Below are 23,102 nucleotides of genomic sequence, written 5' to 3' on the forward strand. Positions count from 1 at the left end.
ATGTGTGTATGTGTGTGTGTGTGTGTGTGTGTGTTTGTGTGTGTGTATTATATTGGCAAATGTTGAGTAAGAGGTATCTTCAGAGTAATAAAGTTTCTTTAAAAATCAGGTGCCTGGATTGCACTGAAATTGAATTAACTAGTCATTGAAATCATGAGTCAGGACAGTGAAAACAAATTTTTTTATGTGTGCTTGGTGGTAAAGTCTCATCAGTGGAAAGTGGTACCTTGGTAATTGGTGGAGGTCTTACAAAATTTTACATTGATTATGGTTAAGGGAACAATTGATATAATGACCTCAAAGCACACAGTTGAAGTTAAGGTCATTATCTTTTCTGATAGATGCTCTGTCTCATTATGTACTAGACAAAGGTATGATAGAATAATGAGATCACTTGTCATTGACCTTATCTCTGCATAACTCCCTGAGAGTAATAGTTTGTCAAAGTGACTATAGGACCGTTTAAAATTACTGGAAATAAGTAAGAAATTGTACAAAATTCATTTAAATAATGAATTGTTTCTTAGATATAAGGCTCAGTCAGATAAAACAGAGTATCCAGAATATAGCAAACAGTAAAGAATAGTACCCCATAGAAGACACTAATGAATAAAGCAAAAGAAACCAGTCAAAGTGATTTCTGCTATAATAAAAATACCTTCCAAAGAATCTTTATAACTTAGAAGGAAAAGAATGTGCCTTGACATAGAGGTGAAAAGTTCCTGGACATTAAACAAAGAGATATACTTAGTTGATACAGCTACAAAAACCACATGTGTCTATCTGGGAATTCTCTGCACCTCTCTTCTGATGCAATGTTATGGATTAGGGTAAATCCCCAGAATGCTCTGGATTTAGTATACTGATTTATCAGTGTTCTTCTACCTCACAACTAGGTAGAATTTCATAGAAGGCAATAGTGAATATGCCTTTCAACCTATTGACTCATTTAATCATCTCAGTGGCTTTGTTGCTTTCTATGTAAAAAACAAAAGATATGAACAATCAAATGAGTAAAGATAAACACTTCCACATTTCCAAAGATGAAAATGTAAAGCATGCCTGCAATCTATATAGCATACAATTCTCTAATGCTTTGGAGTTTTAAATGAGTAACCTTCTCAAGCAAAAATTTTGCTGCAACCTCCTCAGAGCACTTTTCACATAGGTGTTCCTAAGGCTGTAGATCACAGGACTAAGTGCTGGAGGCAACACAGTATATAGCACAGAAAATAGCCTGTCTGAAATTGATGGTGTATTTGAGAATGGCTTCAAATAGATGAATCAAGCAGTAACAAGAAAAACAGTGAAAACAGTGAGGTGGGGGATGCAGGTGGCCAATACTTTGGACTGACCTTTAGTGGTAGGAATCTTCAGCACAGTGAGAAAATGTAAAAGTAAGAGATCACAACACAGATGAAAAAAGACACACTCAGACAAACACCAATTCCAAGACTTGTGTAAATGACCACAAGTGTTTCAGAGCAGGAAATCCTTAGCAATGAGGGAATATCACAAAAAAACTGTGGGATCATATTGGAGCCACAGAAAGGCATAGAAAATGTACCAGCTGTGTATATGGCTCCAAAGAATATTACAGTGGCCCAAGAGATACGCACCATCAGCACACATGTGTGATCAATCATGAGGGCATCATAGCTCAGGGGAAAACAAATGGCAACATAGCGGTCATAGGACATGGCAGTCAGGACAAATACTTCTCCTGATGAGAAAGAAGTCATTAAAAATACCTGAAAGGCACAAGCCAGAATCGAAATAGAATTATTATGAATTAGGCTATTAACAATAAAATTTGGGATTGGAACAGAAACAAGAAATACATCCAACAGGGACAAATTCTTCAGGACGGAGAACATAGGTGTTTGGAGCTGCAGGTCAAGGGTGATAAGAGTGATGATGAGGAAGTTACTCATTAGGGAATTCCATGTACATCCCGAGGAAGAATACTCCACAAAATGTCTGTAGCTCCTGGGTGTCAGAGAACCCCACCAGGATGAATCCAGTTAACGCTGTGATATTAGGCATACTCGATTCTTTTCATGTACTGTTAGCAGATAAAGAGAAATAAATAAGAAAGTAGTATAATCCAAAACTATTACACTCATATGGAGAAATGGTCAGTAGAATGGGAGTCAAGAAACTACAAATGGTATAATATACTTCAATAAAGTTTTCATTTTTTTCTCCCTCATACACTTACCCTCTCCTACATACTTGTATATCTTCTTTGTGTATGTCTCTCTCTCATTATCCCTCACTCATGAAATTTTGTTTTTCTTCCCTCTCTCTGTCTCTGTCTCTCTGTCTCTGTCTCTCTCTTTCTCCCTTTCTTTCTCTCTCTCCCTCTGTTTCTTTCTCTCTCTCTCTCTCTCTCTCTCTCTCTCTCACTCTCTCTCTCCATCTCTCTCTTTCTCTTTTACTCTCTCCCTCCCTCCATCTCCTTCTGTCTCTCTGTCTCTCTCTCTCTCCTTCCCTACCTACCTCCATCTCTCTCTGTCTCTGTCTTTCTGTCTCTCTCTTTCCCCTTTCCCTCTCTCTTCACCCCTCTCTTTCTTGTTCTTGTTCTCTTTCTTTCTCTTTCTCTCCCTCCATCTCTTTCTGTCTCTCTGTCTGTCTCTATCTGCCTGTCTGTCTCTCTCTCCCTCCCTCCTTCCCTCCCTCCCTCCATCTCTCTGTCTTTCTGCTTCTCTCCTCTCTCTCTCTCTCTCTCTCTCTCTCTCTCTCTCTCTCTCTCTCTCTGTTTGTGTGTGTGTGTTTAAAGACATTTTCTTGACTAGACTAAATGATAGATTATGGGGATATCATATTCTCCACTGGAGGAGGCAAAGACAAGCAAGCAGAATTTTGTATCAATTCACAGTACAAGATTACAAAGCAAAGATCTCTGGAGATAGAATTTTAGAAAGCACGACTCTAAAAAAATGTAAAGATAGATCTGACCTTGAAAATTTACAGATAAGCAGTCTGCATGCAAAGAAAGAATATGTGGTAGAAGGTTAAAATGCAACACATTTGCCAAAGTATTATAACCCTATGACTGATGATATACAAAAAATAAGCAAATAGAAGAAATATAGGTGAATAAGTCACTGCTAAATTAATTTGCTTTTTAATAAGCTTCTCAATTTACTCTATACTTATAATAATTTTAAATTTGGTTTAGACAGCATATTTTAATATTTTGCCAAAGGTATTTTGAAATTTGTATCTTATAGCAATTAAGATTCTTCACATACCTAGAGAAGAGTAATTTTTCAGATATATGTAGGAAGATTTCCTTTCAGGTCCTCTTGAGGATAGAAATTGTTTTCATTTCCTTTAAAGTTCAATTTAGCAGTTGGTCATCTGAAAGGAAAACAAAATATTTAACTCTCTTTGAAAGCTCTGAAATTGTAATGTTTTTGTGTCTTTATGGTATAAGAAGACTCAAAGTTCTGATGAAAACTTTGTCATTTCTTAGCATGTGAATGCAAATATAAGCAACTAGAAAAATGTTTTAACATTTTATAAAATGTGATGTAGGTTAATTTGAAAGCTCATACAAGATAGAGCAGGTCACAGGCGGCAGCTCAGCACCCAACCCCAGAAAACCGAGAGAAAGAGGAACTCCCAGGAGCTTTAACTCAGGCAGCATCCCAGGTAAGGAAAAAGCAGCACTTGCCCCAAAAGGGGGCAACCGGGACCCACTGGGACCCACTGGGACCCACTGGGACCCACTGGGACCCACTGGGACCCACTGGGACCCACTGGGACCCACTGGGACCCAGGAATTCACTCCTGGGCCGGAGCATGGGCTACATCCAGTCTGGGGTCTTGGCCCGAGCACTCGGCAGATCCTGGGAGGCAGCTCTGCATCCAATCTCTCAGAACCCAGAGGAAGCAGGGCTCTCAGCAGGTCTACACCAAGCAGTATCTTAGGCTAGGAGGCTGCAATACTTGTCCCCAAACAGGGAGCAACTGGGACCCACTGGGACCCAGGAATTCATTCCCGGCCTGGAGCACGGGGTCCTTCCGGTCTGGGCCCGAGCATTTGGCAAATCCCGGGAATCAGCACTGCACCCAATCTCACAGCACCCAGAGGAAGCGGGGATCCCAGGAGCTCTAACCCAACCAGTATCTTAGACTAGGAAGCGGCAATACTTGCCCCCAACCAGGGAGCAACTGGGACCCCCTGGGACCCAGAAATCCACTCGTGACCCAGAGTCCGGGCTCCCTTCTGGTTTCCACCTGATCATGGAGCAGATCTTGGGCCTCAGCTCTAACCCCAGCAGCAAAACCCATCCCAAACAATTCTGACACAACCTAGGTAATAGGAAAGACAGGCCCCAGTCAGAGACAGCACAGATAGCACATAGGAGATCCAGATGGCAAAAGGCAAGCACAAGAACACAAGCACCAGCAACCCAAGGTACTTGCCATCATCAGAACCTAGTTCTCTCACATTAGAAAGTCCTGAACTCCCCATAACACCAGGAAAGCAAGAACCAGATCTAAAATCACTTCTAATGATGATGATGGAGGACTATAAGAAGGAAATAAATAACACTATCAAAAAACTTGAGGAGAACACAGGAAAACAGGATGAAGTCCTTAAAGAAACACAAAAATCCTTTAAAGAATTACAAGAAAACACAAACAAACAGATGAAGGAATTGAACAAAACCATCCAGGACATAAAAATGGAAGTAGAAACAGTAAAGAAATCACAAAGGGAGATTACCCTGGAGATAGAAAACCTAAGAAAGAAATCAGGAGTCATAGACACAAGCATCACCAACAGAATACAAGAGATAGAAGAAAGAATCTCAGGTGCAGAAGATACCTTAGAAAATATTGACACAACTGTCAAAGAAAACGCAAACTGCAAAAAGTTCTTAACACAAAACATCCAGGAAATCCAGGACACAATGAGAAGACCAAACCTAAGGATAATAGGTATAGATGAGAGTGAAGATTCCCAACTTAAAGGGCCAGTAAATATCTTCAATAAAATTATTGAGGAAAACTTCCCTAACCTAAGGAATGAGATGCCCATAATCACACAAGAAGCCTACAAAACGCCAAACAGACTAGATCAAAAAAGAAATACCTCCCGTCACATAATAATCAAGACACAAAATGCACAGAACAAAGATAGAATTTTAAAAGCAGTAAGGGAAAATGGTCAAGTAACATATAAAGGCAAACCTATCAGAATTACACCTGACTTCTCACCAGATACTATAAAAGCCGGAAGATCCTGGACAAATATCATACAGACCCTAAGAGAACATAAATGCCAGCCCAGGCTACTTTACCCAGCAAAACTCTCAATTACCATAGATGGAGAAACCAAGATATTCCATGACAAAACCAAATTTACACAGTATCTTCCCACAAATCCAGCACTGCAAAGGGTAATAGCAAGAAAGCTCCAATACAAGGAGGGCAATCATACCCTAGAAAGAGCAAGAAAATAATCCTTTTGCATCAAACCCAAAAGAAGATAACCACACAAACGATGTCTCCACTATTAGCAAAAATGACAGGAAGCAACAACACCCTCTCCTTAATATCTCTTAACATCAATGGTCTCAATTCCCCAATAAAAAGGCATAGGCTAACGGAATGGATACGCAAACAGGACCTAGCTTTTTGCTGCTTACAGGAAACCCACCTCAACAACAAAGACAGACACTACCTTAGAGTAAAAGGTTGGAAGACAATTTTTCAAGCAAATGGCCCTAAGAAACAAGCGGGAGTAGCGATTCTAATATCAAATAAAATCGACTTTCAACTTAAAGCTATCAAAAAGGATAAGGAAGGACATTTCATACTTGTCAAGGAAAAATCAACCAACATGAACTCTCAATTCTGAATATCTATGCGCCAAATACAAGAGCACCCACTTTCATAAAAGAAACCTTACTAAAGCTCAAAACACACGTTGCACCTCACACAATAATAGTGGGAGACTTCAACACCCCACTCTCAGCAATGGATAGATCATGGAAACAGAAACTAAATAGAGATACAGTCTAACTAACAGAAGTTATGAACCAAATGGACTTAACAGATATCTATAGGACATTTCACCCTAAAGCAAAAGAGTATACCTTTTTCTCAGCACCTCATGGTACTTTCTCCAAAATAGACCATATAATTGGGCACATGACAGGCCTCAACAGATATAAAAAAAATTGAAATAATCCCCTGCATCCTATCAGATCACCATGGTCTAAGGCTGGTCTTCAAAAATGACAGACAATGGAAAGCCCACATTCACATAGAAACTGAACAATACTCTACTCATTGATGACTTAAAGGAAGAAATAAAGAAGTTAAAGACTTTTTAGAATTTAATGAAAATGAGGACACATCATACCAAAACTTGTGAGACTCCATGAAAGCAGTGCTAAGAGGGAAACTCAGAGCTCTAAGTGCCTACAAAAAGAAACTGGAGAAAGAGTACACTAAAAATTTGACAGCAAACTTGAAAACTCTAGAACAAAAAGAAGCAAATACACCCAAGAGGTGTAGACAGCAGGAAATAATCAAAATCAGGGCTGAAATCAACCAAGTAGAAACAGAAAGAACTATACAAAATATCAACAAAACCAGGAGCTGTTTCTTTGAGAAAATCAACAGGATAGATAAAACCTTAGCCAGACTAACCAGAGGGCACAGAGACAGTATCCAAATTAATAAAATCAGAACTGAAAAGGGAGACATAACAACAGAAACTGAGGAAATTCAAAAAACCATTAGATCCTACTACAAAGGCCTGTACTCAGCAGAACTGGAGAATCTGGATGAAGTGGACAATTTTCTATACAGATACCATGTACCAAAATTAAATCAGGAGTAAATAAACCATCTAAAGAGTCCAATAACTCCTAAAGAAATAGCAGTAGTCATTAACAGTCTCCCCACCAAAAAAAAAAAAAAAAGGCCCAGAACCATATAATTTTAGTGCAGAATTCTATCAGACCTTCAAGGAAGAGTTAATACCAATTGTCTTCAAACTATTCCACAGAATAAAAACAGAAGCAACACTACTCAATTAGTTCTATGAAGCTACAATAATGCTCATTTCTAACCCTCACAAGGACCCCAAAAAGAAAAAAAAACTTCAGACCAATCTCCCTTGTGAATATCGATGCAAAAATATTCAATAAAATTCTCGCAAACTGAATCCAAGAACACATCAAAATAATCATCCTTCATGATCTAGTAGGCTTTATCCCAGGAATGCAGGGATGGTTCAATATTCGGAAATCCATCAATGTAATCCACTATATAAACAAACTTAAAGAAAAGAACCACATGATCATCTCACTAGATGCTGAGAAAGCATTTGACAAAATTCAACATCCCTTCATGATAAAAGTCTTGGAAAGATCAGGAATTCAAGGCCCCTACCTAAACATAGTAAAAGCAATTTACAGCAAACCAGTAGCCAACATCAAACTAAATGGAGAGATACTTGAAGCAATCCCATTAAGATCAGGGACTAGACAAGGCTGCCCACTCTCATCCTACCTATTCAATATAGTATTGGAAGTCCTAGCCAGAGCAATTAGACAACAAAAGGAAGTCAGAGGGATACAAATAGGAAAGGAAGAAGTCAAAATTTCACTATTTGCAGATGATAGATGGTATACTTAAGTGACTCCAAAGCTTCCACCAGAGAACTCCTAAACCTGATAAACAACTTGAGCAAGGTGGCAGGTTACTAATCTATATATCATATAGTCTTATTAGTTGTCAGCTATGCAATAACAGTCCTTTGATAAAAGAGATTATTAATATAGATTTATACCTCTTTAAATAGTGTCTTCATGACTCTCTGAGTGTGGAAGGAGTGGCTGTTGGCGCTTCTGCCCTGATTTTACAAGAACTCTGAAAAATTGACTTTAAAAACAAAAGAGCGGGAACAGTACCCCTCCCAGAAGGAGTCGCCCTGAAATACTCTCCATCATGCCTTGTTCAGTTTTAATGCTCTAAAACTGAAAGCTCATGGCAAATCTACTGCTGATTGCCTCTGATATTACCGAGACCAATAAAAACTATGTCACAGCTATGGGGAAGGAGGTAATTCCCTCTTACGCTTAAAGGGAATTACCCAGACCCAGTTGTCTTATGGGGCTGAGGATTGATATGCCTGTTTGATACCACAAAAGGCACAGCTAGCTGGCTACCAAAAAGATTAATGAAATAGATACCCCCACAAAGTCAGGCCCAACCATAAATAAGATGAATAACAATTGACATCCGGGGAAGAGAAATCTCCCTGAGAATTCCCTTCTTTTTCCTTTCCAGGTAAAAATGAATCACCCATGATGTCTGCTGTTAGAAGTTCCAATCTAGATGCTGGCCTCTGAAATTATACTACTCAGACCTTCGATGAGCCATTGACAAGAACATCAAACAGCTAGAGACTGACATCACTAATCTGAAGAAATCCCTCGTTTCGCTGTCTGAAGAGACCTCCAAAAATCGCAAAGATCGTTATTCGACTTGATTTACTCTATTACAATAGAAAAGACTGTGTACAGCTCTTGACTGTGTACAGCCCTTAAAGAAGAATGTTGCCTTTACACCGACAAGACAGGGATGGTTAAAGAGAGCATGAAAAAGGTCAGAGAAAGCCCTGAGAAAAGTCAGAGAGAGAAAGAGAAAGATGAATGCTGGTACAAAAATTGGTTTTCAACCTCTCCATGGTTGTCAACCCTACTTACTCCCATCTTGGGACAATTAACTTGGTTATTTTTGCTTATTTCTTTTAATCCCTGGGCCTCAAATAGGCTGACTAACTCTGTGAAATAACAGATAAATAATTTGGTAGCAAAATCTATTCAGATACATTATCATAAGTTAGTTATGGAAGACCTCGAGACTCAAGATGAGGTTGTTACTCTATCCAGGATGTTCCCAAAACTCATCTCCACCCAACCAAAAAGAGGGGACTCCCACCCCTAGACCAAGCAGAGAGGGGCCACACATAAGCCCCTCTGACAAGCGATCTGAATTATTGCTTAGGCTATGAGGCTAAGCACTGCAAGGGAATATAAATAAAAGTTAAAAATATCTCTCTGGATTCCCTGAGGGACAAGCCTGACTGCATAGGGGTTGATGTCAAAAGTATCCCCTCTCTAGGAAAAAGTCATCGGGATGGGTATGGCCCTCATGCCTCACTGGACAAGGACAGGGGGACCGGAGCCATTACAAGGTCCCCTTCAATTACTGGAGGTCAGGCCTCTATCCCCGCCTTTGCAATATTAGAATTGCCACAGCCCTTCTATACTTAGAGAAGGGAGGAGATGTCAGGGGCAGCCCTGCTTACACACTGAAGGCCTAAAATCAGCCATAGGCCTAAAATCTGCAATAGGCCTGTCATACATGTATACTAACACCAAGTCTTGGGTCTCAGTGGAAAAACATTGAAACAGATGGCTATAAGCTATTGTAAACAGGCAGCTTTTGTCAAAATTTACCAGCTTGAGTAGTCATAGACCATGTAAATAGGTAGCCCTGGCAGATAAGACCAACTTAGATAAGGACAAGTGAATCATAGACAGAGTCATAGTGAACTGTCCCCTGAACCTTCACCCAGCCAATACCTTGTTCTGAAAGATATATGTATTCCCCCTGAACACCCACAATCCAGTGTCATCCCCTTCCCCATGTCCTGTCTTTCTGTGTTTATAACCCCTGTGTTAATGAGTAAAAATTACGATTTGAAAAAAATAAAGTATAAAAAAAAATAATATCAACTCAAATAAATCAGTAGCATTCCTGTACATGAAAGATAAACAGGCTGAGAAAGAAATTAGGTAAATGACACCCTTCACAATAGTCACAAATAATATAAAATACCTTAGTGTGAATCTAACCAAGAAAGTGAAAGATCTGTCTGACAAGAACTTCAAGTTTCTGAAGAAATAAATCGAAGAAGATCTCAGAAGATGGAAAGATCTCCCATGCTCATGGATTGACAGGATTAATATAGTAAAAATTACCATCTTGCCAAAAGAAATCTACAAATTCAATGCAATCCCTATCAAAATTGCAAACCAATTCTTCATAGAGATAGAAAGAGCAATTTGTAAATTCATTTGGAATAACAAAAATAGCAGGATAGGGAGAACTATTCTCAACACTAAAAGAACTTCTGGGGGAATCACCGTTGCTGACCTCAAGCTGTATGACAGAGCAATAATGATAAAAGGGCATGATATTGGTACAGAGACAGAAAAGAAGATCAATGGAATAGAACTGAAGATCTAGAAATGAACCCACACACTTATGGTCACTTGATCTTTGACAAAGGAGCTACAAACATCCAGTGGAAAAAGGACAGCGTTTTCAACAAATGGTGCTGGTTCAACTGGAGGTCAGCGTGTAGAAGAATGGAAATTGATCCATTCTTATCTCCTTGTAATAAGCTCAAGTCCAAGTGAATAAAGGACCTTCACCTAAAACCAGATACACTGAATCTAATAGAAGAGAAGGTGGGGAAGACCCTCGAATACCTAGGCACAGGGGAAAATTTCCTGAACAGAACACCAATGGCTTATGCTCTAAGATCATGAATTGACAAATGAGACTTCTTAAAATTGTAAAGCTTCTGTAAGGCAAAGGACACTGTGAATAGGACAAAATGACAACCAACCAATTGGGGAAAGATCTTTACCAATCTTACATCTGATAGAGGGCTCATATTCAATATATTCAAACAACTCAAGAAATTACACTCCAGACAACCACATTACCCCATTAAAAATGTGATACAGAGCTAAACAAAGGATTCTCAACTGAGGATGCTCGAATGGCCAGGAAGCACCTAAGAAATGTTCAGCATTCTTAGTCATCAGGGAAATGCAAATCAAAACAACCCTGAGATTCTACCTCACACCAGTAAGAATGGCTAAGATCAAAAACTCAAGTGATAGCAGATGCTGGTCAGGATGTGGAGAAACAGGAACACTCTTCCATTGTTGGTGGGATTGCAAGATGGTGTAACCACTCTGGAAATTAGTCTGGTGTTTCCTCAGAGAATTGGACATAGCATTACCTGAGAACCCAGCTATGTCACTACTGGGCATATACCCAGAAGATGCTCCAACATATTTCAAGGACATATGCTCCACTATGTTCATAGCAGGCTTATTTATAATAGCCAGAAGCTGGAAAGAACCCAGATGTCCTTCAACAGAGGAATGGATACAGAAAATATGGTACATTTATACAATGGAGTATTACTCAGCTTTTAAAAACAATGAATTTGAGAAATTCTTAGGTAAATGGATGGAACTAGAAAATATCATCCTGAGTAAGGTAATCCAATCACAAATGAACATATATGGTATTCACTTACTAATAATTAAATATTAGCCCAGAAGCTTGAAATACCCATGTTTCAACTCACAAACCACATGAAGCTTATGAAGAAGGAAGACCAAGTGTGAGTGCTTCAGTCCTTCTTAGAAGGAGTAACAAAATACTCAAGGGAACAAATATGGAGACAAAGTGTGGGACAGAAACTGAAGGAGGGGCCATCTGCATACCATTCAACCTGAGTATACATCTCATGTGCAGTCACCAAAGGAAGACGCTGATGTGGATGTCAGGAAGTGCATGCTGACAGGAACCTGATATAGCTGTCTCCTTAGAGATCTGCAAGAGTCTGATATATTCATAGGTGGATGCTCACAGCTAACCGTTGAAATGATCAAGAGGATCCCAATGGAGGAGTGAGAGAGAAGACTGAAGGAGCTGAAAGGGTTTGTGTCCCCATGAGGAGAGCAACAATACCAACCAACCAGAGCTCTTAGTGTGTAAACCACCAGCCTGAGAGCACATAGGGACAACCAATGGCTCCAGCTGTACATGTAGGGGAAGATGGCCTTGTTGGGCATAGGTGGGAGAGGAGATCCTTGGTCCCATGAAGGCTGGATGCCGAGTGTGGGGGAATTTGAGGGTGGGGAGGTGGGAGTGAGGCCTAGGTTAGAGCACATCGTCATAGAAGCAGGAAGAGTGGGGATGGTATAAGTTGTTCCTGGGTGGGACGGTAAGAAATAGGGTAAGGAGATAACATCTGAAATGTAAATAAAGTATCAGATAAAAAATGAAAAAAAAATGATGCATAATTGTTTTCAAACAAAAGAAATAAAGCAAGAAATCAAAGACTTTATTGAATTAAATGAAAATGAAGTCATATCATAAGCAAACCTTTAGGACAGTATGAAAATAATGTTAGAAAGAAAATTCATAGCAATAAGTGCCTTCATAAAGAAATCGGAGTGATCCCATACAAGCAACTTAACATTATACCTGAAAGCTTCACAACAGCAAAAAGAAAACAGGCCCAAAAGGAGTAGGCTGCAGGAAATAATCAAATTCAGGGCTGTAATCAATCATTTAGAAACAAGAAAGAAAGATACAAAGAATCAGCAAAACCAAGATATGGTTCTTTGAGAAAATCAACTAGATAGATAAACACTTAACAAACTAACTAAAGGGCACAGAAACGGTATCTAAATTTAAAAAGTCATAAATGAAAGGAAAACATAACAACAGAAAATGAGAAAATTGAAAAAAATCATCAGAAACTACTACAAAAGCCTATACTCTACAAAACTGAAAAATCTAGATAAAATGTGTAATTTTCTAGACAGATATCATTACCAAAGTTAAAACAAGATCAGATAAACTATCTAAATAATCTCATAACCACTAAGGAAATTAGAAGAATCATAAAAACTTTCCATTAAAAAAAATAGCCTAGGGCCAGACGGTTTTAATATAGAACTCTACCAAATCTTCAAAGAAGAGCTAATGTCAATACTTTTCAAACTGTTCCAGAAAATAGAATCAGAAGTAACACTACATAATTAATTCTATGAAGCCCCATTTACTCTGATATCTAAACCATACAATGAATCAACAAAAATAACTTCAGACAAATTTCACTTCTAAATATTCATGTAAAAATACTCAATAAAATTCTCACAAAACGAATCCAAGAACACATCAAAACCATCATTCATCACAATCAAGTAGTCGTCATCCCAGGGATGCAGGGAGGTTTCAATATACTATATAAACAAAGTCAAGGAAAAAGCCCCACATGATTATCTCACTAGATGCTGAAAAAACCTCCAACAAAATATCAAACCCCTAAATGTTCAAAGTCCTGGAGAGATCAGGAATTCATGAAACATACCTAAACATAGAAAAGGCAATATATAACAAACCAACAACCAACATCAAAGTAAACGGAGAGAAACTAGTAGCAATCACACTAAAATCAGGGACAAGACAAGGTTGCCTGCTCTCTCCCTGTCTATTCCATATAATACTTGAAGTTCTAGCTAGAGGAATTAGAGAACACAAAGATATCAAGGGGATACAAACTGAGAAGGAAGAATTCTAAGTATCACCATTTGCAAATTATATGATAGTATACCTTAACCATGCCCAAAATTCTCCTAGAGAGCTATTACAACTGACACCACTTCAGCAAAGTGGCAGGATATAAAATTATCTCAAACAAATAAAGATCCTATTTATGCAAATGATAAACAGACTGAGAAAGAAATTAGGGAAACTACACCCTACACAATAGGCACAAATAGTATAAAATATTTTGATGTAACTCTTACCAAACAAGTGAAAGATATACATATGACAAGAATTTCAAATTCCTGAAAAAAAGAAATTGAAGTAGACTGCAGATGATGGAAAGATCTCCCATGTTCATGGATTGGTATGAATAACATAGTGAAAATGGTCATTTTACCAAAAGCAATCTACAGATTAATTGTAATTCCCATTACAATTCCAACTCAATTCTTCACAGACATGGCAAAAGCAATCTTCAACTTGATACACAAAAACACAAAATCCAGAATAGCCAAAATGATTCTCAACAATAAAAGGGATTAATGATTAATGGTAGGGAAATGATTAGGGCACTGAAGCAGGAGTGGGTGGGCAGATGTGGGAGCACCCTCATAGAGACAGGGGGAAGGTATAGGGGTCTTGTGCAGGAGAAACTGGGAAGGGTTCTGGGAGAATCACTATCCCTACTACAAGCTGTACTACAAAACAATAATGATTAAAATAAAAATGCATGGTATTGGTACTGAGACAAACAAGTTGATCAATGGAATATAGAGACCCAGAAGTAAGCCCACAAAACTATGCACACTCTATTATTGACAAAGAAGCCAAAAATTACAGTGGAAAAAGGAAAGCACCTTCAATAAATGGTACTGGTCTAAGTAGTGGACCGTATGTAAGAGAACGGTAATAGAGCCATATTTATCAACTTGCATAAAGCTCAAGTCCAAGTGGATCAAGGACCACAACGAAAGACCATATACACTGAATCTAACAGAAGAGAAAGTAGGAAAGAGGCTCTAACTCATTTCCTGAACAGAATATCAATGGCTCAGGCTTTAAGATAAATAATTGATAAATGAGACCTTATGACACTGAAAAGCTTCCATCAGACAAACCAGCAACCTACAGATTGGGAAAAAATTTTCACTAACCCCACATCTCACACAGGGCTAATACCCAAAAATATATAAAGAACCCAAGAACCTAATCTCCAACAAAACCAAACAACCAAAACAAAAAATGAGGTATAGAGCTAAATAGTGAATTTACAACATAGGAATCTCAAATGACTGAGAAGCACTTAAAGAAATGTTCAAAGTCTTTAGTCATCAGCAAAATGCAAATCAAAATGACTCTGAGATTTCACCTTATACCAATTAGAATGGCTAAGATAAAAAACCTCATATGATAACACATGTTGAAAAGGATGTGGAGAAAGAGGAACACTCCTCCATTGCTGGTGAGATTGCAAACTGGTACAATCTCTCTGGAAATCAGTCTGGATGTACTTCAGAATTTTGGAAATAGTTGTACCTGACGACCCAGCTATACCACTCTTGGACATATACCCAAAAGATGCTCCAACACACCACAAGGACATGTCCTCTATTATGTTAATAACAACCTTAATGTACTATCCAGAAGCTGGAAACAACCCAGATGTTCCTCAATGGAAGAATAGATACAGAAAATGTGGTTCATTTATACAATGGACTATTACTCAGGTATTAAAAATGAGCACATCACGAATTTTTCAGGTAAATGGGTGGATTATAAAATATCATCCTGAATGAGGTAACTCAGACACAAAAAGACACACATGGTATCTACTCACTGATAAGTATATATTTGCCAAAAGTACAGAATGCCTAGGATACAACCTACAGACTGTAAAAAGTCTAACAAGCAGAAAAGCCCAAGTGAGGAAGCTTCAGTCCCACTTAGAAGGGGGAAGGAAGTGAGACAGGGGGAGGGAGGGACCTGTGTGGGAAATGGGAGGAATACAGGCACAGGGGAACAGGATCAAGTATGATGGAGAGGGGACAAGAGAAGCCCATAGGCCCAAGAGAATGAATGGAAATAAGGAGCCTCATTGAGTTGGAGGTAGGGGGCCTCCCGTGAAAGTACTAAAGACTTAACAGGTGAGAGACTCTCAGGACTCATTGGGGATGATCTTAGCCAAAATGCATAACATTGGAAAAGGGACCTTGAAGTGTCTACCTCCAATAGATAGACAGATCCTCAAGTGGAAGGACAGGGTTACTAACCCACAGTCAAAATTCCTGACCCAGAATTGTTTCTGTCTAAAAGTCCTACAGGGACAAAATAGTGAGGAGACTGAAGGAATGGAGGTCCAATGAGTGGCCCAACTTGGGATTCTTCTCATGGATGGGGGCATTATGGCCTGACATTACTATGCTATGATGTGTTTAAAGAGAGGAGCCTGGCATGACTGTCCACTGAGAGCCCCTACCAACATCTGACTGAGATAGGAGAAGATACACCCAACCGTTGGACTGAAGTCAAGGACTACTATGGTTGAACTAGGTAAGGATTGAAGAAGCTGAAGGGGAGAATGACCAAATAGGAAGACCAGCAGTCTCAACTAACCCAGACTCCAGGGAGCTCCCAGAGACTGAGCCACCAACCAGGAGCGTACACGGACTGGTTAGCGAGAGACCACTGGCACATATATAGCAGAGATCTACCTGGTCTGGCCTCAGAGAAAGAAGATGAGCTTATCCTTGAGAATCTTGAGGCTCTAGGGAAGGAGGAGGCTGGTTGGGTGGAGCGAGCACCCTCTGCAAGGGAAGAGCCAGGATGAGAAACTGTGGGAGATGTGACTGAGGCAGAGGCAACAACTGGAATTTAAATAAATAAAATCATTAAAATAAAATTGTTTCATGAATGTAAAAAAAATGAGTGGAAGTAAAAACTGTCAAGGAAGTAAAAACTTAATAGATAAAATGCTATAGAAACCTAAACTTTGGAAGATGCCCTTTGTAAACTACAATTTTCAGTAAGATATTCAAATTTAAAAAGTCTTTATTCCTTTTATGTGTATTATTTATGGTATCCATAAAAACAAAAATTATTAAAGGGTATTTTAATACTTATTTCACTTCCACTGGTGTCATCTTTTATTCACTCAATATTGTTATATTTTCATATATTTTTATTAATAAATGACACATGGAAAAATTTTAGGTCAGGGAGAGTACTCAGTGTAAGAAATATAATCTAGTGGATAGGTAGCGTTACATATGAGTAAATATTTTCTGAGGGTCCATAAAGTTTCATTGATTAAGGTATTGAACTAAGGTATTGATTCTTCTAAGTCACCTTTAAAAATAACTGTAAATTTTAAAATTCATTCATGAATTACACTGTTTATATTTGTAATTATGTTTTACTCTAGGATGTTTTAATTTCTAAACTTAGACTATGCCAAGGGCCATGCAGAAGGAAAAACAAATGGCTTTTTTAAACTCATGGAATTTGACCCATTAGTTAGCACAATCATAATGTGTATGCTTCAAAGGGACATGGGACTACATGTACTGAGGATTTTATGCTGTTATGGATCTCTGTTCTGCTTGTTGCCTTCATATCCCTCTTAATCTAACAATTGTATGAAAACTCTAATGGAGCTTCTAGCCCATCACTGGATAGTATCTCTGGCACTCAGAATAATAGTGCTTTATAATTTCAGGTCGTTTCTGCTTGAGCAGATTAATGATTCAAGCACCACCCTAGGAATGAACTTAGAGCCATAGATTGTTAGTAATGACCACCAAACTTAGAAAACATTTGGAAAATTAAGATTGTTAGTGAAACTCTGGCTAAGACATTTTAGATACTGGATCTGATGTAAAGAATCTTAGGGAATAATTTGAAGTTCAGAAAGACATACTCTTAATAGTTAAACTGGCTACTTTTTAAGGTTAGGGGACAAAAACAATGGCAGCACTGGCTGATGTGACTCTCCCTGAGGCTGGACTCCTGATTGATTGCTTATACCCATTTTTGTCCTCAGCTTTCTAATATGTTCTAATAAAATTGCTGATGAGTAGATATGCATTCTGCAGATTTAAAATAGGTATAACTGATTTTTATATAAAAGTTTAGATAAGTGGTTATTTTAAGATTCTGATAGGATTACTTTTGAAGATAAAAAGATTAATTAATAAATATTTAATCTTTTCTTTTTAACCACAAATTGCAGTCTGCCGGTAAGAGAAACTGGCTGAGAAATCTACTTCACTTGTTCATACTTTGCTAATCTTTAACAGCTTGCTTACTTTAATGTATGTGGGTTCTTTGGAAACTTCATTTACTTTACCTGTACTACATAATATTATTTCTTGGAAAGGTATGGTGGAACATGGTTTTTTTTTTTTTGTAGTTATTAACTTGAATAAAACTAGAATGTACTCACATTGTAAATGTACACTTCTTGAAAGATATTGCTGTGATATATAAACTATGGGAAAAAAATAAAGTTGTTGGAGCTTTGTTCCATCCATTAATTCTTTATGGATGTATACGTGTAAAGTTTGTGTGGAAGTATGTTAGAACTTTCTTATACCCACACACCAGGGGTGTGTGTGTGTGTGTGTGTGTGTGTGTGTGTGTGTGTGAAATGCTTGGACCTTGCTCGCCATCTCATCAATGTATGAATATATATGTGTGTATGTATGCATGTATGTATGCATGTACGTATGTATGTATATATATGTAGGTATGAAGCTATTAGAGTCTGCCTTGTGCTTCGTTCAATCATTGTGTGTGTTATCGTGTGTGTGTGTCTGTGTGTGTATAAACTTCTTTTTCCTTGTCTTTCTTGCCAGCCCCTAAGATTTAAGAGAGTTCTGTTTTCTACAGGCCAGAGGGAGTGCCAGGCCCAGTGAATTAAATTGTTCCTTCAAAAAAAGTCAGCTGGGTAATTTCTTTAATTACTGGCTGCCATAGGCAATAGCCCTGTTGGTCGCTATCTGAACCAACCCCCTTGAAACCTCTTAGTGCTGACCCCTGTCAGCTGCTCTGAGCACTGATCCCAAATGCTGATGCCACACCTTCCTGACCACCTCAGTTTACCCCTGGATCTCAAAGTTGGTCTTTGACATCCTAGACAACATTGAGAATTGTAAGTGTGCAATGAATTACTAGAGCATAATTCTTCATTTTTCATCTTCTCTTCATTAACCAGAATTGTATTTATGCTCATATCCCTATTCCACATGCTATAGAAGAATCATCTTCACAAGTAACACAGACCAGCTTGTCTTAGCTATTTTAGTGGGTGGCTTTTGAGAAAATGCACTTCTGAAAAATTATCAGATTCAGAAAAAAAGAAAAAGAAACTGAGATGAATCAGTGAGCTATTAAATGGTTAAGTGTTCAAGAACATGAGAGAAGTAAAAATTATATTTGTATATAAAATGTCATCATAAAATGCTAGCTAAAGAAAACATTTAAGTCAAGATTTTCACTCGAATCTTGACTGCTGCTGTTCATGCATCAGTTTGATGTGTGTTTTGTGTAATTTATATCCACAGCTCATAGAGACTCTGTAATATCCTTTATCTCTTAACTTTTGCTTGTATAATATAATTGCTTGTCTCTTTTCATATTTTGTCCCCAGATGATCAACATGTTTTGTGACGCTTTGGAATCAAGAATGGAGGCCTAGCCGTGGATGGATAAATGTTGGGAAGTCCTTGAGGCTTAGAACCTTGTTTGTTTTCTAGTGCTGTCTGCTATCTGCTCAACAAGTACGTAAGTGGGGGCACTGTACACTCCTCTTGAAACAGCAAAACCTCTTGAAAAGCAAGACCTTCCTTGCCATGTTGGACTAGTGCTTCCTGAAACCAGGAGGCAGACTGAATCCTCCTACTCTTGAATTATTGCTATGAGGTACTCTGCTGGAACAATGAGAATAGTGCAGGCTTGCTTTGTTTTGTATCTTTGTTTTATTTTTCTACTTTCCTTTCCCGAAATCTCTAGAGCCACGAAATGTCAAACGTGTTCTTATTTTTCACAACCATAAAATATGCATAGCAAAACTTCCAGATTTTGTGGTCACATGACCCCTGTAAGACTCTTCCTTATGCCAAGGGAGATTTCTTATATCCCCACCACACACCTCTCAGACAGTATATATGCCAAAGAATCTTGCTAAAAAGTTATTTTTACTGGTTTGCTTTTCTCTTTGGTGTGGTTATGTGTTTCATTTGAAGCAAATATTTCATTTAATATAATTTACATCAATTTAGTCGATTTTTATTCTAAACATTTAAGGACACATTGTTCACAATTTAGAAAGCAACTATTTTTTTCAAAGAAAAAGGTATATAAAAACATCAATAACAAGAAATGTCTAACTATTTTTTTTAGGATTCCTTGGCCTCCCTGTAATTATTGGGTCTATGTTCCTAACTGTATGTCTTCTACGACAACTAAAATTTCACTTTACATCAAAACTTCATTTTAGAGTTGAAGCAGCAGCTTGATATTGACACATTGTAGATGAAGTCTGAATTTTCCTATATGTATCTGTATTTCTCAATCTACATATCATTATTTGTATGGTTTTACTGTTTATCTGTTTTGTTTCTGAATGAGAAAATTTACATGTGGTTTCTTCTTCTGAAACTTGCTACTCTCTCATCTGTTAGTCTCCTTTATGTAAGTTAATAAATGAAAGAAACCACTAGATATTAACCAAGCCATAAAACTCCATTCAGTTTTTTTATACCACATCTAAAAAAATAGTTTAGTGTTGTGTTGTGGTGGTAGTTGGTGTGTGTGTGTGTGTGTGTGTGTGTGTGTGTGTGTATGCAAGACAATAATAATTTTTTAAAAAGAGCAAATGAATTTAAAATAAATGCAGGGAGATCTATCATGGAATGCATTGGAAGAAGATGAGTGTAAAGTGGGAATAAGATACAGTAATCATGAATGAAATTATAGAAAATTAAAATAAATATGAAAAAATCTGAAAAAAATTACTTTTCTATGCCTCTATCTTAAAGTTGTTTTCTGTCAGTTTCAAAGTTTTGGCTCTTAAATTTAATACTTTGAGCTTTAGTAATTTATAAAAAGACATAAAGGTGAGTAAGCAAAAGTTATTTAAAAAATGAAAGCACATCTGAAGTGAACAAATGAAAGAGTCGGTGAAATTGAAAGTGAGAATTATGCTTTCAAAGGCATATTTTGCATGTTAGCAAGTATTGTTTTAGGGATGTCTCCAGTGTAATAGTATTTACTTATTTCTTATTTTGCTATAAATTAGACACATAGTTTGTATTGAAGTTGAGTTAATCAAAGTAATATATAAATAATGGTTGAAATCACGAGTTGTCACAGTGGGCTCACTCTTTTCACAATGTGTTTGTTCTTACTGTTCAGATTCCACTAGTAGTTGATGATGACTTGGTGGTTTAAGGAGGCTTCAGAGAATTCTATATTGCTTAGGGGTGTATGAATAATGATAGTATAATAGCATCAGAGCATGTAGTAGAAATAGATGTCCCTTTATTTTGTAACTAAGAATAGTTTATGTTGTTGTTGTTTTATTATATGCTAGACAAAATGAGATAGGATAATGAGAGAGCTAAACACTGACTGACCTGATCCATGCATCATTGCCCAATAGTAATATATGGTCAAACTAATATAAATATCCTTAACACAGTTGAAAGTGAGAATGGCATCATGGAAAATTCACAGAAAACTAGATTTTTGTTTTACATGTAAAGCTCATTTTGATAAATCAAAATCTCCAAAACACAATACCTAGTAAAGAGAAGTCTTTCCAATCAGAGACTGAAAAAAAAACAAACAAAAAAACAAAATACAAGAAAGAAATCAGTCATAGCCAAATGATTTCTGATATAGTTATTATAGATTCCACCACCTCTTTAACAACCTCAGATAGAAAGTATTTGCCTTCAGAGTCAGAAGTGAATATTTTTGGATTGCAGACCATAGACAAAGTGATACACAATGATCATACAAGCACAAAATGGAAACACACATTTCTGCAAATACACTGTATACCTCTATCACCTCTGCTGCACTATACACCAAGGTAAATCTCCAGTAAGCCACTTGATTTGTTACATTCTCTGCCATTATTCCTTCTTACAACTTTGGCAGAATCTCCTAGAAATCAGGGTGAATCTTGCTTGTTAATTCATATGCTTTCAATACTAATTTGTTTCAAATGAAATGAGCTGCTAAATGATTAAATATAGAAATCTCTCACATTTTTTTAAATGTAAAAAATCATAAAATGTCCCTATTACCTCTGATGTTCTATGTCACTCTCAAACATTTTGTTGTATTAAATGAAGTCTCTTGAGTAGAGATTTTGAAGCAATTTCTTCAGAGCACTATCAACATCAGAGTTTCTTAAACTGTAAATCACAGGATTAAGTGCTGGTGGTAGCACAGTATACAGCACAGAAAACAATTTATCTGTAAGTGATGCTGTACTTGAGGGTGGCTTCAGGTAGACAAAGGAAGCAGTAGCAACGGAAGCACTGAAAACAGTGAGGTGAGGGATGCAGGTACCAAATGCTTTGGACTGACCTTTAGTGGTAGGAATCTTCAACACAGTGGAGATAATATAAAAGTAGGAAATCACAACACAGATAAAACAAGACATGCCCAGACAAGCACCAATTCCAAGACCTATGTAAATGATCGTGAGTGATCCAGAGCAGGAAATCCTTAAGAGTGATGGAACATCACAGAAAAACTGTGGAATCATGTTAGAGCCACAGAAAAGCATGGAAAATGTGCCAGCTGTGTACATGACTCCAAAGAATAATCCAGTGCCCCAGGAAACACTCATCATCACTACACAGGTAACACTACTCATAATGACCTCATAGTGTAGGGGACTGCAAATGGCAACATAGCGGTCATATGACATTGTAGTAAGAATCAATACTTCCCCTGATCCAAGAAAAGTCATGAAAAACATCTGAAAAGCACATCCAAGTATGGAAATAGAATTTTTGTGAGTAAGGCTATTGACAAAGTAATTTGGAATTGTAACAGACACAAGAAAGACATCCAATAGGGATAAATTCTTCAAGAAGAAGTACATGGGTGTTTGGAGCTTCGGATCCACGGTTATGAGAATGATGATGAGGAGGTTACTCATTAAAATCTCCAGGTATATCACTAGAAATAACACTCCGAATAGAGTCTGTAGCTCGTGGATATCAGAGAAACCCATCAGGATGAATCCAGTTACTGCAGTTATATTGGGCATAATAGATTATTTGCACTGCCTGTCAGATGAAGAAAAATGAATTATAGTTGGCAAAGTCCCAAATACATCAACGTATAAAGACATTAGGTGAAAAATAGTCAGGAAACTGCCTAAATTACTACTACATTTCCATAAATTAGTCATTTTTTCTGAACTCACTTTTGTATCTTTGCCTTCTTCCTCTTTAGTGTCTCTTTCTCTCTCTCTCTCTCTCTCTCTCTCTCTCTCTCTCTCTCTCTGTGTGTGTGTGTGTGTATGTGTATCTCTCTTTCTCTGTCTCTCTCTCTTGCTCTCTCTGTCTGTCTGTCTCTTTGTCTCTGTCTCTCTCTTTCTCTCTTTGTCTCTCTCTTTGTCTCTCTCTCTGTCTCTCTCTCTGTCTCTCTCTCTCTCTCTCTCTCTCTCTCTC

The 23,102-nt window shown here is 37.7% G+C and overlaps 1 protein-coding gene and 1 pseudogene across 1 annotated transcript; both read right to left on the bottom strand.

The window, feature by feature from the left end:
- Positions 1-1,104: 1,104 nt before the first annotated feature.
- On the bottom strand, positions 1,105-2,046 carry LOC114627104 (annotated as a pseudogene).
- A 19,700-nt stretch (positions 2,047-21,746) lies between these two features.
- Positions 21,747-22,696, bottom strand: LOC114627093 (olfactory receptor 14A2-like). Its single transcript, XM_028774768.1, has one exon. The coding sequence runs from the start codon at positions 22,694-22,696 to the stop codon at positions 21,758-21,760; it is 939 nt and encodes a 312-aa protein (XP_028630601.1). The 3' UTR covers positions 21,747-21,757.
- Between the last annotated feature and the right edge of the window lie 406 nt (positions 22,697-23,102).

This window comes from Grammomys surdaster, unplaced genomic scaffold (assembly GCF_004785775.1).
Source record: "Grammomys surdaster isolate TR1022 unplaced genomic scaffold, NIH_TR_1.0 242, whole genome shotgun sequence".
NCBI classification, from domain to species: Eukaryota; Metazoa; Chordata; class Mammalia; order Rodentia; family Muridae; genus Grammomys; species Grammomys surdaster.

What these genes read in the sequence shown, in the direction of transcription:
- LOC114627093 (XM_028774768.1), bottom strand. Translation starts at nt 22,696, where the DNA reads ATGCCCAATATAACTGCAGTAACTGGATTCATCCTGATGGGTTTCTCT.